This window comes from Emericellopsis cladophorae, assembly GCF_022114955.1.
Source record: "Emericellopsis cladophorae strain MUM 19.33 chromosome Unknown NODE_15_length_399893_cov_118_242817, whole genome shotgun sequence".
Classification (NCBI taxonomy): domain Eukaryota; kingdom Fungi; phylum Ascomycota; class Sordariomycetes; order Hypocreales; family Bionectriaceae; genus Emericellopsis; species Emericellopsis cladophorae.
The window spans coordinates 181,046-198,973 of record NW_026250940.1 but is presented as its reverse complement, the minus strand read 5'-3'; the positions used below and the strand labels follow the sequence as shown (position 1 = coordinate 198,973).

General features: G+C 57.1%; 4 protein-coding genes across 4 annotated transcripts; 3 read left to right on the top strand and 1 right to left on the bottom strand.

Moving 5' to 3' along the window:
- Nucleotides 1-557: 557 nt before the first annotated feature.
- Nucleotides 558-2,726, top strand: J7T54_002404 (Catalase-like protein; the record flags this gene model as incomplete). The annotated part of the gene is made up of 1 exon (XM_051505580.1): nt 558-2,726. The coding sequence occupies one exon, from the start codon at nt 558-560 to the stop codon at nt 2,724-2,726; it is 2,169 nt and encodes a 722-aa protein (XP_051363023.1).
- An 84-nt stretch (nt 2,727-2,810) lies between these two features.
- On the bottom strand, nt 2,811-4,163 carry J7T54_002403 (uncharacterized protein; the record flags this gene model as incomplete). The annotated part of the gene is made up of 2 exons (XM_051505578.1): nt 2,811-4,030; nt 4,097-4,163. The coding sequence occupies 2 exons, from the start codon at nt 4,161-4,163 to the stop codon at nt 2,811-2,813; spliced, it is 1,287 nt and encodes a 428-aa protein (XP_051363022.1).
- Nucleotides 4,164-7,396: 3,233 nt separating this feature from the next.
- On the top strand, nt 7,397-8,224 carry J7T54_002402 (uncharacterized protein; the record flags this gene model as incomplete). Its single annotated transcript, XM_051505577.1, has 1 exon — nt 7,397-8,224. The coding sequence occupies one exon, from the start codon at nt 7,397-7,399 to the stop codon at nt 8,222-8,224; it is 828 nt and encodes a 275-aa protein (XP_051363021.1).
- A 648-nt stretch (nt 8,225-8,872) lies between these two features.
- Nucleotides 8,873-16,104, top strand: J7T54_002401 (Bud site selection protein-like protein; the record flags this gene model as incomplete). The annotated part of the gene is made up of 11 exons (XM_051505576.1): nt 8,873-9,031; nt 9,089-11,443; nt 11,582-12,658; nt 12,707-13,118; nt 13,976-14,064; nt 14,123-14,265; nt 14,324-14,470; nt 14,530-14,951; nt 15,001-15,037; nt 15,085-15,199; nt 15,250-16,104. The coding sequence occupies 11 exons, from the start codon at nt 8,873-8,875 to the stop codon at nt 16,102-16,104; spliced, it is 5,811 nt and encodes a 1,936-aa protein (XP_051363020.1).
- Nucleotides 16,105-17,928: the final 1,824 nt, after the last annotated feature.

Sequence of the window (17,928 nt, the reverse complement as noted above, 5' to 3'; positions counted from 1 at the left end):
CGGCAGTTGGACGGCCCCCTAGGCAACTGTCGGTCTTTATCCGTAAACTGGCTCGAGACAATGATTGGTTAGGCCCGTTAGAGTTTGATTTAAGGTGGCTGGGCGTGCGGAGGGCAATGTCGATGCATAGTCCTCTGTAGTCCGTCTCTCCGTCTCTCTCGACTCTCGAGCCCCCATGCATGAGCCCTCGGCAATCGCACTCGATTGAGCCACTGGCCGGACGAATACTACAGTACGTACGTACGTACCTGCATTGCCCGCAGACCGACAACCAAACGTGCAGACACTCACTCTATCGGCGGAGATGAAGGTGGCCCACGCATCCACCGTTGACGTCCACGTCCTCGTCCACCAGTGACAATGGGCGCATTGCTGCTTGACGGGTGGTGAGTGCTACGTAATGCCACAGCAGCATGGACCGATGCCTCCAGAGCAAGGATGTGACGCCGGGGTGAGGTGATCCCTGAGATGTATATCAGGTCGTCCCTCTCGGCCTCCCCAGACAAAGTGTGCTCTCTGTCGCTTGGTGCACACTCCCCAGCATCCCTCACCTCGCAATGCTTCTTCACGTCCACTCTGCCCTCCTGGCAACGGCATTCGCCAGCCTCGCCCACGCACAATGCCCCTTTGCCGACGTGGGCAACCTCGCGGCCCGCGCCGAGGGCCTGGGCTCCCGCAGCCACCTGGCCGACTTTGAGGTTGACGACTCGGAGGGCTACATGACCTCTGACGTTGGCGGCCCCATTGAGGACCAGGAGGTGCTGACGGCGGGCGAGCGCGGTCCGACGCTGCTCGAGGACTTTATCTTCCGCCAGAAGATCACGCACTTTGACCACGAGCGCGTCCCCGAGCGAGCCGTCCACGCGCGCGGCGCCGGTGCCCACGGGACCTTCACCAGCTACGGCGACTACTCCAACATCACGGCGGCCTCGTTCCTCGGCGAGGCGGGCAAGGAGACGCCCATCTTTGTCCGCTTCTCGACCGTCGCCGGCTCGCGAGGCAGCGCGGACACGGCGCGCGACGTCCACGGCTTCGCCACGCGCTTCTACACGGACGAGGGCAACTTTGACATTGTCGGCAACAACATCCCCGTCTTCTTCATCCAGTCGGCCATCCAGTTCCCCGACCTCATCCACGCCGTCAAGCCCAGCCCGGACAGCGAGGTGCCCCAGGCCGCCACCGCCCACGACTCGGCCTGGGATTTCTTCAGCCAGCAGTCCACCACCCTCCACACCCTCCTCTGGGCCATGGCCGGCTACGGCCTCCCCCGGAGCTACCGCCACATGGACGGCTTTGGCGTCCACACCTACCGCCTCGTCACCGACGACGGCACCTCCCGCCTCGTCAAGTGGCACTTCAAGTCCAAGCAGGGCCGCGCCTCGCTCGTCTGGGACGAGGCCCAGCACCTGGCCGGCAAGAACCCAGACTTTCACCGCAGGGACCTCTGGGACGCCATCGCCGCCGGCCACGCCCCCGAGTGGGAGCTCGCCGTCCAGGTCGTCGACGAGGAGGCCGCGGCCGCTTGGGACTTTGACCTCCTCGACCCGACCAAGATCATCCCCGAGGAGCTCGCCCCCCTCCAGCCCCTCGGCCTCCTCCGCCTCGACGCCAACCCGGCCAACTACTTTGCCGAGACGGAGCAGGTCATGTTCCAGCCGGGTCACATTGTCCGCGGCGTCGACTTCTCCGACGACCCCCTGCTCCAGGGCCGCATCTTCTCCTACCTCGACACCCAGCTCAACCGCCACGGCGGGCCCAACTTTGAGCAGCTCCCCATCAACAGGCCCGTCACCCCCGTCCGCAACAACAACCGCGACGGCGCCGCCCAGAACCTCATCCACACCAACACCGCCCCCTACTCCCCCAACACCCTCAACAAGGGCTATCCCCGCCAGGCCGGCCGCGACGAGGGCCGCGGCTTCTTCACCGATCCCAACCGCAAAGTCGCCGCCTCCGGTTCTGGCTCCGGCTCCGGCGGCGCCTCGCTCGTCCGCCGCCGCCCCCAGTCCTTTGCCGACCACTGGTCCCAGCCCCGCCTCTTCTACAACTCCCTGACCTCCGTCGAGCAGCAGCTGCTCATCGACGCCATGCGCTTCGAGGTCTCCCAGGTCAGCCCGGCCATCCAGGAGAACGTCCTCGTCCAGCTCAACAAGATCAGCCACGACGTCGCCGTCCGCGTCGCCACCACCCTCGGCCTCGACGCCCCCGCCGCCGATCCCACCTACTACCACGACAACACCACCGCCGGCCTCAGCATCATGGGCGAGCCCCTGCCCTCCATCGCCACCCTCCACGTCGGCCTCCTCGCCTCGCACAGGGTGAACGGGTCCCTCGCCCAGGCCGCCGCCCTCAAGGAGGCCTTTGCCGCCCTCGACGTGACCGCCGCCGTCGTGGCCGAGACCTTGGCCGACGGCGTCGACAGCACCTATGCCACCTCGGACGCCGTCGCCTTTGACGGCATCATCGCCACCAACGGCCTCGACGTCCTGCTGGCATCCAAGGCCAAGTCGCCCCTGTACCCGACGCGTCGCCCTGCGCAGATTGTCGAGGATGGCTACCACTGGGGCAAGCCGATCGGGTACATGGGCTCGTCCGCTGCCGCACGCGTGGCCGAGGACGACGGTGTGTACGCGGTGGACAGCGTGGGCGCGCTGGTGGACGCCTTCAAGCAAGGTCTCGCCACGTTCAAGTTCACGGACCGCTTTGCGCTGGATGACCAATCCTAGATGTGATATATCGATTACAAACAGTAGATTATTCATTTTGAGAACCCCCCGCCACTACGGTGATGTTACACGATCCCTAAACCCCTACGCACGCGTGACCTGCTTCTTCTGCGCCTTGCGCATCTCCTTGGTCTGCTCCTTCTCGAGGTACTTCTTCTGCGCCTTGGCGTCGAGGGCCGCGAGCTCGGCGTCGCGCTTGGCCTTTTTGGCCTTTTCCCGCTCCAGGATGCGCTCCTCATTCTTCTCCTCCTCGGCGGCCTTGCGCAGCTCCTTGCTAATATTGTCGCGCGTGGCGCGGACCTTGCGCAGCACCTCGGGCCGGAAGCTGCCGTGCTGGACGAGGAAGTCGGGCAGGTGCAGGGTGTAGTTGAAGAGCGTGCTGAGGGCGTTGTAGTCGTTGCTGGCAGGCAGGCGGTACTTGAGAAGGATGCGCTTGCTCGGCTTGGTCTCGTCGAGCGTCTTGGGCTTGTCGGTCGGCTGGTCGGTGATGAGGAGGAACTCGAAGCTGTCCTCGCCGGCCGCGGTGATGGCGGCGATGAGCTCGGGCGTCAGCAGGGCGTCGGTGATCTCGGCGCTCTCGCTCATGACCGTCAGCCAGTTGGGCAGCTTGGGGCTCTCCTTGGTGGCCGTCAGCGAGACGTCGTAGCGCGCCTCGCGCACCTTTTGCATCACGTCCTTGTTGACGACGGCCCAGACGAAGGAGTCGTAGCTGCTCTTGGCGTCCTTGGCCGTGGCGGCCGGGTACCCGGGCACCGTCCGGGCCTCCTGCCCGTCAAAGGGGTAGATGTAGACCTCGGCCACGTCGTAGGGCATGTCAAACGTCGTCTCCCAAAAGTAGGCCGCCACCGTCTCGAAGCCGAGCACGAGCGGGTTGAACTTTTTCGTCAGCGTCAGCTTGACGTCGGCAAAGGCAATGTTCTGGCGGCCGGTCGCGTACGTCGCAAACTCAAAGAGCGACTTCTCCTTGAGCAGCGACTCGGGCTCGACGTCGCCCGACAGCGTGTTGGGTCGGCCCTCAAAGCCCACGCAGGCAAACTCGCCTACGAGCGCGGGCGCGTGGGCGCGGATGAAGGCGCGGGCCTTGTTGCGGTTCAGACGCGCGCCAAACAGGTGCAGCACCAGGATGAGGCCGCCCACGAGCAGCACGACGCCCTCAAACTTGAACTCGGACAGCGCGTGCCGCTCGTGCACGTTGTACCAAGCGGTCCAGGGCACCGTCGTCGAGGACGCGGTCGCCGCGAGCGTGCCTGAGGCGGGCGCAGGCTCGGGAACCGGGTCGGGGGCACCAGCAAAGTCGGCAAAATCTGTGAGGCGCGCGCTTTATTAGCAATTGGACGAGACGCTGGGCACGCGGGCGGCGGCTTGCTTACCAGAGTCGACCTTGGCGGCTGGCACGTCCTTGACGCCGCCAAAGGCATTCTTGAGAAAGTCCGCCATGGCAATTGAGGATGGCGAGGGTGAGATGTGGTAGAGGGATAAGTTGGAGGACGGATGGACGTTGTTGGCCCCAGTCGCAACAGGAACGCAGGCAAGCACGCTCCCTGTGAGGGGACCGGGCTGGGGTCCAGAGCGTGGGGCAGGTGCGATCGTGGCTATTGGCCAATTGCCTGGAGCTCATTTCTGGCGCGAGCCTCGAGGGCTCGGCGGGGCCAGAGGCGCGACGCCTGCCTAACCTGCAGTATCGCAGAATGTCTCGTTCGGGGGGTTAATCATTGCGACTACAATGGTCGTTTGGGGAGAATAATTGACAATCGAATGGCCGTGATTGAATGATGTCTTTGAGAGTGATCTCACAGTGAGCAGGCCTGGCTAAATTGCCAGCTGCCAGCTGCTTGCTGGCTACTAACAAGGAACATCAAATCATTATTGGACGACTGCACCTGCACCCAAAAGAGACTTTAGACTTCAGATGACGGGAAACCATGCGATGCGGGGTTTCATCTCTTTATTCTGAGTGGCTGGCTTGTCACAGATTTCCAGTCCATCTGACGTTGTCGCTCCGACTGCGTCCCAGCATTGTCCAACACAACATAATAGACAATGTGTGCTTCCGTTTCACCAACGAGTCTTCGGATCTCACATAAGCATAAGGTCGACTGGTCTAGTGGTCAGGATGTTCGCTTCACACGCGAAAGGTCGCGGGTTCGAACCCCGCGTTGACCTTCACTTTTTGTGCTTTTCTCCACCATGTCGGTGGCTCGGAGCGACAGCCAAAAAGTTGGATCACCGCTCCGAATGCTGGGGACAGGTAGGCAGGGCATGCCAGGACGAGACTCGCTTAGACGTCCCGCAAGCACAAGCCTATTTGAGAATGAGTCCAAACAGAGGTGAGCAACACACTGCTGCATACTTGGCAGAAGAAGGCACTCGTCAGCACGACGACTATCTTGCATCAGCACGGAAAGGACATGCTTGAACATGGCAGAGCTGAATAAGGCAGCCCGTCTCCGGGCTGGGAAATGCACGCACAGAAACGAAGCAGTGAAGTCCTGTCTTGCATTATGCGACGTGAAGCCAACGAGCACCTCGAGGCCTTCCCTGCATCGGGATTTTGTCTCAAAATAGGTTCTCACACAAGTCAGGGTACGACAAGAAAAGCGAGAGTCGCCATTCTCAACATCACAACGAATCGCTGCGAATCCTCACTCCAAGTTAGACGATAGTCAACGGCGGTATCGTTCGTCACGCAATATTCACCGATACTGTGAAGTTGGAGCACAAGTCAAGTCATACGTGTGGGGAAGCGCATTGGGCTTCCGGGGTTCTCGAATGAGTTTCGTCAAGCTTTCTTGGAGATGACGCTCAAGTACTTGGACACCTTCTGTTGCAAGATACAGTCAGTTTCAGGTTGCGAAGATCAATCACGAACTTGCACGTCGGTCTCGCTTTGTGCCAGTTCAACGACCATGAGATATACACAGGCCCTCTGCTACACATCTCAACGAGTGCAATACCTTGGTTTGGTTTCGTCAGGTTGTATTCACAGAGCTCAATTTGATCACCGCCCCATCAGAAAGTGTCTCCTTGAATTTCTGTCGCTTGCTTGTCGTTGACTTCTCCGCAGACCCTTACATGAAGCGTTCCGACAGCAATGCATTCTGCTTCATCTCGCATGTAGTGCGATCACATACATTGATGTACACCTGCAAAAGCACAAGGATATTCGTTTGTCGCTGTGCGAGATCCAGATAACTTATTCTCTGGACTACCTGTTTGACGCCACACATGGCCATAAAGCATCATGAACACAAGGTCCAATACATTGATTCAATCGCTGAGACCAGGACAAAGAGTCTGACGGTTATGCACATATTACACATTGGGACTCTCGATTATTCAGTGCCAGTGAACGTCATACGAAACGACTGCTATTGAGATTTCAAGACAACACTCGTGACAACTCCAAACACTATCGAAAAGCCAGCGAGACGTGCGCTTGAACCAATACAGCAACCGTACGTCGTCGTCGATTCGAGCCACGAATGCACAATATCCGATAGTTCAGAGCCAAGGGATTGAGTCGTTGTGAGACTACCATGCCACCACGAACAGAACAGAGACGATGGACAAACGAATCTGGTATGCGGTAGGGTAGCATGAGCTCATGTAAAGCTGACTGACCACATAGGATCATCGAATTGACCCAGCTCGAGCCATAGAATCGCGGCAGATCTCGAGAGACGAAATACGAGCCTTTTTGAACCATTGCGCTCCTGGCTGCAAAGAGGAATGACATCGGCCGATATGGATCGTAATGAGTGAGGGTGGATTATGCAGACTGGCGAACGTGATATGCCACTACACCAGTCGACCGACTATGCCACGTCATTGTATCGAGGCTGGGAGCGGGGCCCTTGTTGTGAAAATTTGTCGGTTTTTAGATATACATTTTCTCAAAAAATCGAGATAGGGTTCCTGATTATTAGTTCTTCTAATGGAGGGGAACTTGAGATTGGTCTAGCAATGCAAGACTGCTAGCTGAATCTCTGCATATCCCTACCTCCGTCAATGACCATCTGCTGCTAATGTGTTGTCCTGGCAGGATCGTCTGATGGATTGATCATCTGGTCATCTGATGCTATGAAGCAGGATTATGACTGCATAGTCGGGATAACGGCTGGCCCAGGCCTTGCTCCATCCGATGGTATACTACGCTTTCAATTTCCAATACTCGATCATTGCGCCAATTCAACACCCCAGAGCCGAAATTGATATTCGATAGGTATGATCCGTCAACGCTCCAAATGTCATACGGTTGTCGGTACCGAGCGCAATCGCTGTGTTGGTGTTTCAGAGGCAGAGCGCCAGTTTTTAGGGACTGTCATCTGGCCATTTCATTGTTTCTCCTTACGCTAAATGCTACTCGTAGCCAAGATGCAAATTGCAGTACGCGTGTCAAGCACTCGGAGCGATAGTCCCTCCGTGGACTCCGAAGTCTCAACTTGCATAAAGCCAGAATCACGAACAATATCTTGATGCGACGAGCGAGACTTCCGTGGTGTAGTGCCGCCACTAGCGAAAGGTGGGGTTGTCTCAAGTTTGTTGAACGGAGGTCATGGCGCCTGGCTGCATATCAGAGTCATAATTAGTAAACCAGCACCAGCATTTCCACCAACGCCGAATGTTACTTGGCGACCAAGACCTCATCGCCAACAATCTAGATTCACAAGATGACGAGGTTCCGTCCGTGCATCGATCTCCATGCCGGAGAGGTCAAGCAAATTGTCGGTGGTACGCTCGACAGCACATCGGAGGCTTTGAAAACCAACTATGTGTCGAAACTCCCAGCTTCGCACTATGCATGCATGTACAAAGAGAATGCACTCACCGGCGGCCATGTCATCATGCTAGGCCCCGGGAACAGCGCGGCTGCGACAGACGCTCTACAAGCATGGCCGGGTGGTCTTCAGTTGGGGGGAGGTATTTCAGACACGAATGCGCAGAGCTGGATAGACGCCGGCGCAGAAAAGGTTTGTGGATGGTACGCTGGCGGAACACATGTTAACAAGAAGAAAAAGGTCATCATCACCTCGTTTCTCTTTCCTGAGGGCAAGTTCAGCCAAGAACGCCTTGATGCTGTTCTCGAGGCCCTGGGTGGCGACAGGACAAAGCTCGTCATTGACATCAGCTGTCGTCGACAAGGCGATGATCGCTGGTTCGTGGCCATGAACAAGTGGCAGACCATAACCGACATGGAAGTCACGCAAGAGTCCATCAAGTCGCTCGAGCCGTACTGCTCAGAATTCCTCATCCACGCTGCTGACAATGAGGGCTTGCAAAGAGGAGTCGATGAGAAACTCATCGAGCGGCTAGCTCAGTGGTGCTCGATACCCGTCACGTATGCTGGCGGTGGTCGAAGCCTGGACGATCTGGAGGCGGTCAAGCGTCTGAGCCACGGCAAGGTCGACCTCACCATTGGCAGCGCCCTCGATTGTTTTGGTGGCCAGGGCGTCAAGTTTGATGACTGTGTGGAGTGGAACAAGAAGCAAGGTGCGTGATGGCCTTTGCCGGAAAACGGGATACGTATAGGCTTCTTCAATCAAAGGCGCATCAATTGTCCATTTGTCCACTGTCTGGAGTCTGGGCCCAACCAGTTCGTGACGAGGTGCATCCATCGTGTCTATCATTCGGTCGAAAAGTCTGCCACTCACAAGATTCCCGACTGGTCAATGCATAAGATGCAGGCTGCATCTTCCAAGGTTTTCTGGTTTGTATCCATCTATAGCCGATGCCACTATTACGAGCTGCGGCGCTATGGCACCAGTTTCGCATGCGGGGATCCTTGCAATGGGACACGGTTGCTGTGGTGACAGCAGATCGAGGGGCCGATTCACTGTTGTTGTCACGCCGGCCAATCGCGCCTGCCGCCCCTGGGAGTCTAAAACACCACAAACCACCTACAATCGCTCTTTCCTCCGCAGTCTTTCATCTCACCGCCAAATTCCAAATTCATCGTTGCTCTCCAGGCTTCACGCTATTCTTTCGCGTGGGATTGCCTCTGGTCATTTTCCTCTCGCTGCTTGTGTAGCATTTGTTTCGCTTCTACCTTCGCTTTCTCGTAGCATTCTGATACATCTTGGTCGACATTGGCGCTTGTGACATTCCAGTCCCGGCCGATGATCGCAACACAAGAGGCCTAGAGTCAAATGGAATCTGAAAGGCAGGTTCACCCTCTGCGCATCAACAAGTCATCGTCACCCGTCAAGATGGCAAGCGCAGTGCCTCGTCCATTGTCGGAGCTGTCTCCCATGGAGAAGCGTCGCAACTCGCCTAGCTGGCACCAGCCCAACAACACGTCCCCAAAGGTTTGCACTCCGATCATGTCTGCTCTAGCTCAAAGGCGCTGACGCAGCATGTCTCAGAAAGCAGCACTCAATAGCGATTCATCACCATTCCAGTCCTCGCCTCTCGAGACGGCCACGTCCCCTCGCCTGTTTTGGCAGAACCAGAACAGCGAAAACATGTACTTTGGAACTCGCACAGGATCACCGTCACCAACTCGACGATCCTCCATTGAGCGCCTCCAAAGGGCCTCGAGGGTCAAGAACAGCAACATCCTTGCACTTGAACAGAAGCAAGAATATGATCCTACCCGCCTGCCACAGATTGAGAGACCCCTTTCCAAGGTGCAAGGGACCTCATTTCGCACATCCACGTCGAGCGGCGTGCAGTCTCCCGACCCTTTCGAATTTGACCGAAGCACCTCCAGCACCACAGTCATGAGCCCAGGCAGGGAGCAAGCATCCCCCACAAAATCGTCTCTCTCGCCATCCAAGTTCAAGAGCAGCTTCGATCGCGAGTTTGACGAAGGTGCCTCCATGACCGACATCGATCTGCCCGGCAGCCGCTCGCTGCACCGACACACAAAGAGCGTGACTTTTGACGCCGCCCCGCCCCAGATCAATGAGTACGAAATGGCAACGCCAGATCTGTCATCCATTGGAACAAATTCAAGGGAAGGGAGCTACGAGTCGATGGGCGATGAGTACGACGACGACGTGCTCTACAACCCGACCCACATGGACCATCATGAGGATAGCTTCGATGCTTCCCTCGAGGACACCGACAAGACACCTGTGGTCGGACCGGATGACTGGCGCGGCGATAGCCCGATGGTCCAAGGAAGACCCCCATTTCAGTGGGAAGGAAGCCCTATGCCTGACGCTGCTCCGTCGCTACCCGAGCTGGATCGTCCCCAGTCTAAGCGCTCTGACTCTGCCAACTCTGAGCACCGTCCTCTGCCTCCGCTCCCGGGTGCTGGTCATACCAGGAGCCAATCCGCGGGATCTGCTCCAGACTCGCCTGCTTTGTCTGCCACTGCGGAGAGGATGCTTGGTGCGCATAGAAGTCTGCCAACACCACCTGCGGCTTTGGCCAGCAAATCGGATATCCAGAACATTGGCAATGGCAAAATGACGCTTGAAGAGCGCTTGAAGCTCATGATGCTGTCTGATGATAGCGGCGCCAAGTCTGCCGCTGAACAACAACGGGAACGCCGCCTCAGGCGAGCAAACGGCCGCGATAGGTTCGGCAGCCCACTTTCAGATTCCACGATTGACATCCACGAGGATCATGAGGCGGACGACACTATTGGAGAGATTTCGCTCCTTGAAGATTACGAGATGCCGTCGCGCATCTCGCGCGAGTCCATCATGCGCCGCGTCAATGGCAACAAGGCTTTCGACCGGGAGTCTGATTACAATTTCTCGTCGCCAGCTCCAGGTTCGAGCCCACAGCGCAGCCCAACCCGCAGCCCTGAGAGACAGTTGCCTCACGACCCAGACGTCCCTATCCCGTCCACTGAAGACTCCATGCTGGATGATATTGACGAGGAAGAGGAGAGCAGCGTCATCATCCATCGACCTGCTGCGGATGAGTATGACGATGACTCGGAAATGTTCGAGTCATCGATGGCGTCGGAGCTCGAGACGCCAGAGCCTGACGCCCACCAGGACAATGACTATGAAAGCAATTACTCGGATCAGAATGATCCAGTTGTGCAGGAGGTTGAAGCCAAGCAGCCCGAGCGAGAGGAGGTCACCACACCAAGAGCGACGACTTCCATGCAAGCCACGGTCTTCGGTTCCACAATCCCTGACCTCGGTCCTGACACAAGCCATGCGGCGTTCTCTCGGGACTTTGAGTCGTACATGATCTCTGAGCCCGAAAAGACTGAGCCCACAGAAGAGAAGAAGCCAGAGGCCCAGGTTGAGATCGTGGAAGCGGAAAAGACTGAAACAGAAGAAGTCCGCCCCAGGACACCCGACCGCCGTCTGTCGAAGCCAGAGTACGACGGCAGCGGCTGGGGTGAACCTGAGAGCGACGGAGAGCCTGCCACGCCCGAGTCCGTGATTCACCGCCCTGTGACTGACGAGGAGGAGGAAGTGCCACCTCCCCCTGAAGAGCCCAAAGAGTCTGTTTCTATTCCCGAGCGTGTGGCCACCGTCAAAGCGTCTGGCTCAAAGCTCAAGACACGCGTCTCAAACACACCCTCAGACTTGGCAGCTATGCGAGAGGCCCGGCGACAAGTTAGTCACGAAATCCCAGGTGTCCCTCCCATCCCGGCAAAGCACCAAAGCAGGCTATCCCGCGACGCACCTGCGGAGGTGCCAGAGACGCAAGGCGATGGCTACCTTGACCGCCACCCAAGCTTCAAGAACCGAAGCTTGACACTTGATCTTGACCTCGGACTCAGCCTCGACCAAGACTTTGAGCGGGTAATTGAAGGACAAAAGGTGCAGAACTACCCAAAACAACACTTGCACAATACCACCCTTACTCAACAGCCACATGGACAAGCGTCCAACTCATCGTCATTTCAAGTACATTCTGCTAACACGTCTTCTCCACGACAGCGAGGGTATCTCATGCGCCAGAACACCAAATTGGTGACGGCCACTGACAAGGATGGAGATGACGCACGCCTAGCCCGTTCAGTTGGCAATTCGCCGGTTAAAGAGCAGCGCCCTCAATCTTGGGTCGTCGAACCTTGGAATGGCAAGCGTAAGAGCAGCGCTCGTGTGCGTCCTAGCGTCCCTACCGGTCCCGTGCCACCCATGCCAGGCCAGCAAAGCAATGCTACAGGTCTGGATCAGGTCAATGAGGAGGAGCAGGCCGAAGCTGCCGCTCCCGAGACTGGGGAAAGGGGCCGTCTCTTCGTCAAGGTCATGGGCGTGAAGGATCTGGACCTTCCCATTCCGAAGAACGAGAGAAGCTGGTTTAGTCTGACCCTCGACAACGGCGTCCACTGTGTCACCACTGCATGGCTGGAGCTTGCTCGCAATGCCCCTATTGGCCAAGAGTTTGAACTTGTCGTTCCCAACGACCTCGAGTTCCAGCTCACCCTCAACGTCAAACTCGACAAGCCTGCGCCCATCAAGCTCGACAACCCCAGCGTCAAGACGGCCAAGCCCAAGACATCGACATTCAGTCGCGTCTTCGCGTCCCCCAAGAAGCGCAAGGAGATGGAGATTCGCCAGCGTGAGGAGGAAGAGCGCAACGCACGGCAGTATCGTGACTCGCAAGCCCGCCAGCGCAACGCAGTTCCCACTGCTTACGAGCTTCTCTCTCCCTTGGCCGCTGAGGATGGCAGCTTTGGTCGCTCCTATGTCTGCCTTAAGGATCACGAGAGCCGCTGCTTTGGCCGTCCATACATGGCGGAAGTCGCCTGCTTCAACGAGTGGGCGGTCGAGGAGGCTAGCTTTGCCTCAAGCGTCAAGAGCAAGCGCGGAAACGCAACGGTGGTGCGTCGCGCGCCTTACCCCATTGGCAAGCTTGAGCTCCAGCTGCTCTTTGTTCCCCGACCCAAGAACACCACAGAGGAAGACATGCCGAAGAGCATGAACTCGTGCATTCGCGAACTCAAGGCCACTGAGGAGAGGTTGTCCCGCAGCTGGGAGGGCCCGTTGAGTCAACAAGGCGGAGACTGCCCCGTAAGCAACGCCCTAATATAGTGTCCAGCTCATCACTAACATTGCTAGTACTGGCGCCGTCGTTATTTCAAGCTTGTGGGCACCAAACTGACAGCTTACCATGAGACCACACGCCAGCCTCGAGCGAGCATCAATCTCTCGAATGCGAAGCGCCTCATTGACGACCGTCGCGCTCTGACGGAAAAGGACACGCTCGTGAAGGGTGGGAAGCGTCGCCGATCCGCATTTGCCGAGGAAGAAGAAGGCTACATGTTTGTTGAGGAGGGTTTCCGCATCCGCTTCAACAACGGCGAGGTCATTGACTTCTACGCCGATACGTCAGAAGACAAGGAAGGCTGGATGAAGGTCCTCTCCGACGTCATTGGCCGGGATGACGGTGCCGCCGAGGACGAGACAAACGGCCCCAGGTCTCGGGCCAAATGGTGCGAGCTCGTCCTCAAGCGGGAAGAGCAGCTGCGACGTCGATCTGAGGCTCGCAGAGTATCCTCAGGACGCCGTGTACCCTCGGGCCGCCGTGTGCATTCACGAACCAAAAGCGCGTACGTTTGAGGCCCGTTGGGTCTACGGCGAGCATGAAAAGATAGACAGACGACCGGTACGACCTTGACGAAATCGCCCCCGAAGCTGGCATTTGGGGCAATGCTGGTCGTATGTTGGCGGATGAAATGACGAGCAATGTCTGGACGCGTTCTCGCCTTGGTACTTCTCTTCGTGTTTATGATATACAGTAGCCATCCACATGGCAAAGGGGCGTTGAGGAGGGCGAACACTGGACCGGTGCGTCGGCGTTTGAGGGTTGCTTTTCGATGTGATCACTGGCCTTACGAACTGAATTTTTGTATTACAACACATTAGTTACAATGAATGTGACAACCTCTCATGAATTGTGTCGCATAGTGGTGATAATGGCACGAAGTAGACTGTCTAGATGAAACTGCCTTGGCGTCAGAAGTGTCACGTGCACGGCAATCGTCATGAAGAAAGGAGAGCGAGGGGATTCGAGATGGATGTGGCGCAGTCGCTGTCGAGTGAGGCAGATAGGCGGCAGCACCATGGAGCTACCAGCCTCCAATACCTGCCACCAACGCCTCAATTGTCTGCGTCCACATCCACGTCACTTTCCGTTTCGCACCATACCTATTCCTTGCGATCTTGACTCGGCGGGCGTTTCTCTTGTTTGTGCGCTTTCTTGCAGCCTGCTTCGCAGTCCCCTGTCCCAACAATGGCTGGCCGATTCGTTCGATCGTCCAAGTATCGTGGGTTGTCCCTAATGACGGGGTCTGGGAGCTGCGCGCGTTGCTAATTTACCACGTCCAGGCCACGTCTTTGGCAAATCGACGCGCAAGGACTCCTGCTACGACAACCTGCGCATCAGCCGAAATGCCTGGGACACCAATTTGGTCAAGGTACGCCCCCAATCTTCCCGCAGATAATCGAGACCACTGTGGCTGATGTGTTGCGCAGGTCAACCCCGAGTACCTCTCCGTCAATTGGGACGCCTCTGGTGGCGGCGCTTTTGCAGTCATACCACTGAGCGAGCGCGGCAAGCTCCCCGACCAGATCCCCTTGTTCCGTGGGCATACCGCCGTCGTCCTCGACACCGACTGGTACTACATAACCGAACCCCTCGTACGATAAGCGCATGGTGGCTAACGTGGCATGGAGGAACCCCTTCAACGATCGGATCGTGGCCTCTGCTTCGGAAGATGGCAAGGTCTTTATCTGGGAAGTGCCGCAGGACTTTACGTTATATACAGATGCGGAGGAAATCACGGATGTGTCCCCCGTCAGCAAGCTTGCCGGTCACTCGAGGTGCGCAAGCCGCCATGTTTGCAAAGGCAGGCTACGGAGTTGCTAATGCGCGAGTGCAGGAAAGTCGGACAGGTCCTGTTCAACCCCGCCGCCGAGAACATTTTGGCCTCCGCGTCCGGCGATTTCAACATCAAGATCTGGGACATTGCCACTGGTCAAACACCTCTGGCCCTTAAGCATACCGATATTGTGCAGAGCTTGACATGGAACGCCAGCGGTAACCTCCTGGCTACGACCTCGCGTGACAAGAAGCTCCGCGTGTGGGACGTCCGTCAGGAGAAGCCGATCCACGAGGCGCCCGGCCATGCCGGCGCCAAGAACAGCAGGGCTGTCTGGATGGGCGAGCACAACCGTTTCGCAACCACAGGTTTCTCGCGAATGAGCGAGAGACAGATCGCGCTGTGGGAGCCTGGCAGGGCTGAGCCCATCGGTGGATTCACAATGGTTGACTCCATCTCAGGCGTCTGCATGCCGTTCTGGGGTAAGTCGTGCTGCCGATGGCTCTCACAATGAAAGCTCACGATCTTTAGATGATGGGTCCAACTGTCTTTACCTTGCCGGCAAAGGGTGGGTGACATCTATCAAATGACTGTCTATGAGGCTGACCGATCCAGTGACGGCAACATTCGATACTACGAATATGAGAACGACAAGTTTGAGTACTTGAGCGAGTATAAGTCTCTAGAGCCTCAGCGCGGTCTGGCTTTTATGCCTCGCCGTGGCATCAACGTATGCGGACATAATCTGTGTCTCTTGAAGACGGTCACTGACGGCCCCAGGTCCACGAGAACGAGGTCATGAAGGCTTACAAGACCGTCAACGACGCCTACATTGAGCCCATATCCTTCACCGTGCCCCGCCGAGCCGAGACTTTCCAGGCCGACATCTTCCCTCCCGCCCTCGGCAACAAGCCTGCCATGTCGGCCCAGGAATGGCTCGATGGCAAGACCGATGTCCCTGCCAAGATCGACCTGGAGAGCGTGTACGAGGGTGTCGCACCCAAGGAAGTGGCGTCTGACTTCAAGGCGCCGACCAAGGTCGAGTCAGTGCCCGTGTCGAAGCCTGCGCCAAAGCCTGAGCAGCCCAAGCAGGAGGTGCCGCCGCCCGCTGCCGCAGCGCGTTCGCCCCCGCCTACCATGAAGGAGCAGAAGGGCTCCATTGCTGCGATGGCCAACAAGTTTGCCGACAACGAGCCTGAGGAGGAGGAAGAGGACGCCGACTCTAGCTTTGAGGAGATCTCCAAGCCTACTCGTGCTCCGACCCAGCCCACGCCAAAGGCTGAGCCTAAACCTGCTGTGGCTCCAGCTCCGGCCAAGGTACAAACTAGCGCGCCGGCTCCCGCGCCCGCGCCCGTCAAGGCTTCGTCGCCCCTCAGATCACCCGTGCAGGCCACCACGGCTTCTTCCTCGGCGCCGACCTCTACCAATGGCACCGAGACCTCCCTGGATCAGATCAAGCAGCTCATCGAAAGCCAGACCAAGTTGATCAACTCGCAGAACGATACCATCAGCAAGCTCTCGCAGGAGGTTCAGAACCTCAAAATGGCGGTGGGTTCCGCTGGTTCCTCGGGATCACAGGACCAGAGTGAGAGGATTCGGCAGCTAGAGCTCGAGCTCGAGGAGGCGCGCTCCTGAAGCGGTCATTGTCTCTTAAATAGTGTGCATACTAGTGTCGATTGATGTCTAACAAGTGTACATGTGGTGAAGGATTAGAGTGTTCGAAGTTGGTGGTGGGAGGTTGCAGTTGTGGCCCGTGGGATGTACAAAAGGGGTTGAGAGGACGGGCACCGGAGGCTAGAGGGTCTTTTTAGAGCGAAAGCCTTGAAATATACACGAGCGTTTGTGCTTGCCTTCTGACCATGTAGACTAATGAGTACAAAGGGATACTCTCAGCTCAAGGTCCTTCGTCCACGCATAGTTTGCAGAAGTGCGAGCAGGATCTCGTTGCAGTCCGGACCTACCCTGTATCGCGAATTCAATCACCTTTCCGGTCGGCTTCTTCTCAATATTGCATTTCAAAGTCTTGATAATTCAATTGCACGATAAGTTAGGCTTTTCTTATACCTAGAGAGCTTGGTTCGGTGTCTACCGCAGTTTATGGGTCATGTTCTCGGCTATCGATGATTGTTTGCGTTTTGTTTGATTTACCACATTAAAGGGGGCCAAGGAACGTATGACCACAGGAGAGTCATTACAATAGCTGTACGGAGTAGATAACCGGCATCGAACCATGACAGGCAGCGTCGAATTCTCCAACGCTGTGGAACACAGGGTAACGGATAATTCTGCGTTGCCACGAGTGTCGATGCTGTACTCCCTTGCCAGCCAGACGGTCTGTCGAGTTGTGTGTCCTGACCCGAGCCCAACTATGATAGTTCACACAGAAAAAGCCATGGAATATTCATGCACTAAATAGGGGGGTCCCAGTAACGAGATGCTGGGCTGAAGTCTACGCAGGGCAGCTCACAGCCTCGCGAACACGCGGAACCAGGCGGATATGCCATTGGAGACGCAGGTATTCGTCCAGGCTCGGAGAAGAGCCGCAAGGCACTGAAGTGACTCATGCGCATAGTCTGTAAAGCCCGGTCGAGCAAAGATGGTCGTCGTGCCGCCCGAAGGTTATGTGGACAGTGGGACAGCGGTCCCGTTGTGTAGCCATCAAAGATCCAGCTCAAATCCGACGACCGACCGACCCCCTGGGCTTTCCGATTCAGAAGCAAGCTGAAGACATCATAACTCGCCCAGAGACGGACGTGATTTGTCGGCCCGTCATGCGAGATTCCTCGTAAAGGTACGACAGCGGCTAAGACTGGCCGCTCCTCTGAGTCCTTCACCAAGCTGTCGTGGGTGAGGTATGTTTCAGCGACGCCAAGACCATTCTGCCTCTGCCTGGACCCTTTGAATAGGTTCCTTTTCGAGTTTCAACTCGTCGTAAAGGGGTCCAGACGGGTTTCGGTGTTTGCGATCACCTCAGCCAGCTTGCTCTCGCCGCTCGAGCTTTTCAGCCTACGTCGTAACTGACCCTCTTTCACGACTGCCGGCGCACGAAAGCGACCGATTGCAGACATCTGAAACGTGCGACTGAGGAGCGCACTCCAAGAGCGGACTGCGTACGGAGTAGTGCTGTGGGTATTAGGTGTTGCGGTAGGTCCCGAGGCGATCAAGCAAGGGCTGCCTCATGGTCAGGCACACCAATGAGGAAGGCGCAAATAGGAGCGACGGCGTCACTTGGGGCACAGTAGCTGCATCGACCAAGCCCATCTTGGACCCAAGTTAGGTTAGGGACGCTGACGATGGCCGTACGTGCAGATGCAAGTCCGCTGGTGTGGTGTTTCAGGTTGCCAGGCTGGGTAGCACAGCTAGAGAAAAAAGCTACGTGCGTACGTTAGTAGCCCCTGATCTGTGGGTGCACCTGGGAGGCTGGAAGAAAGGCTGCAGGTACGTAAACCCACCAGCAAC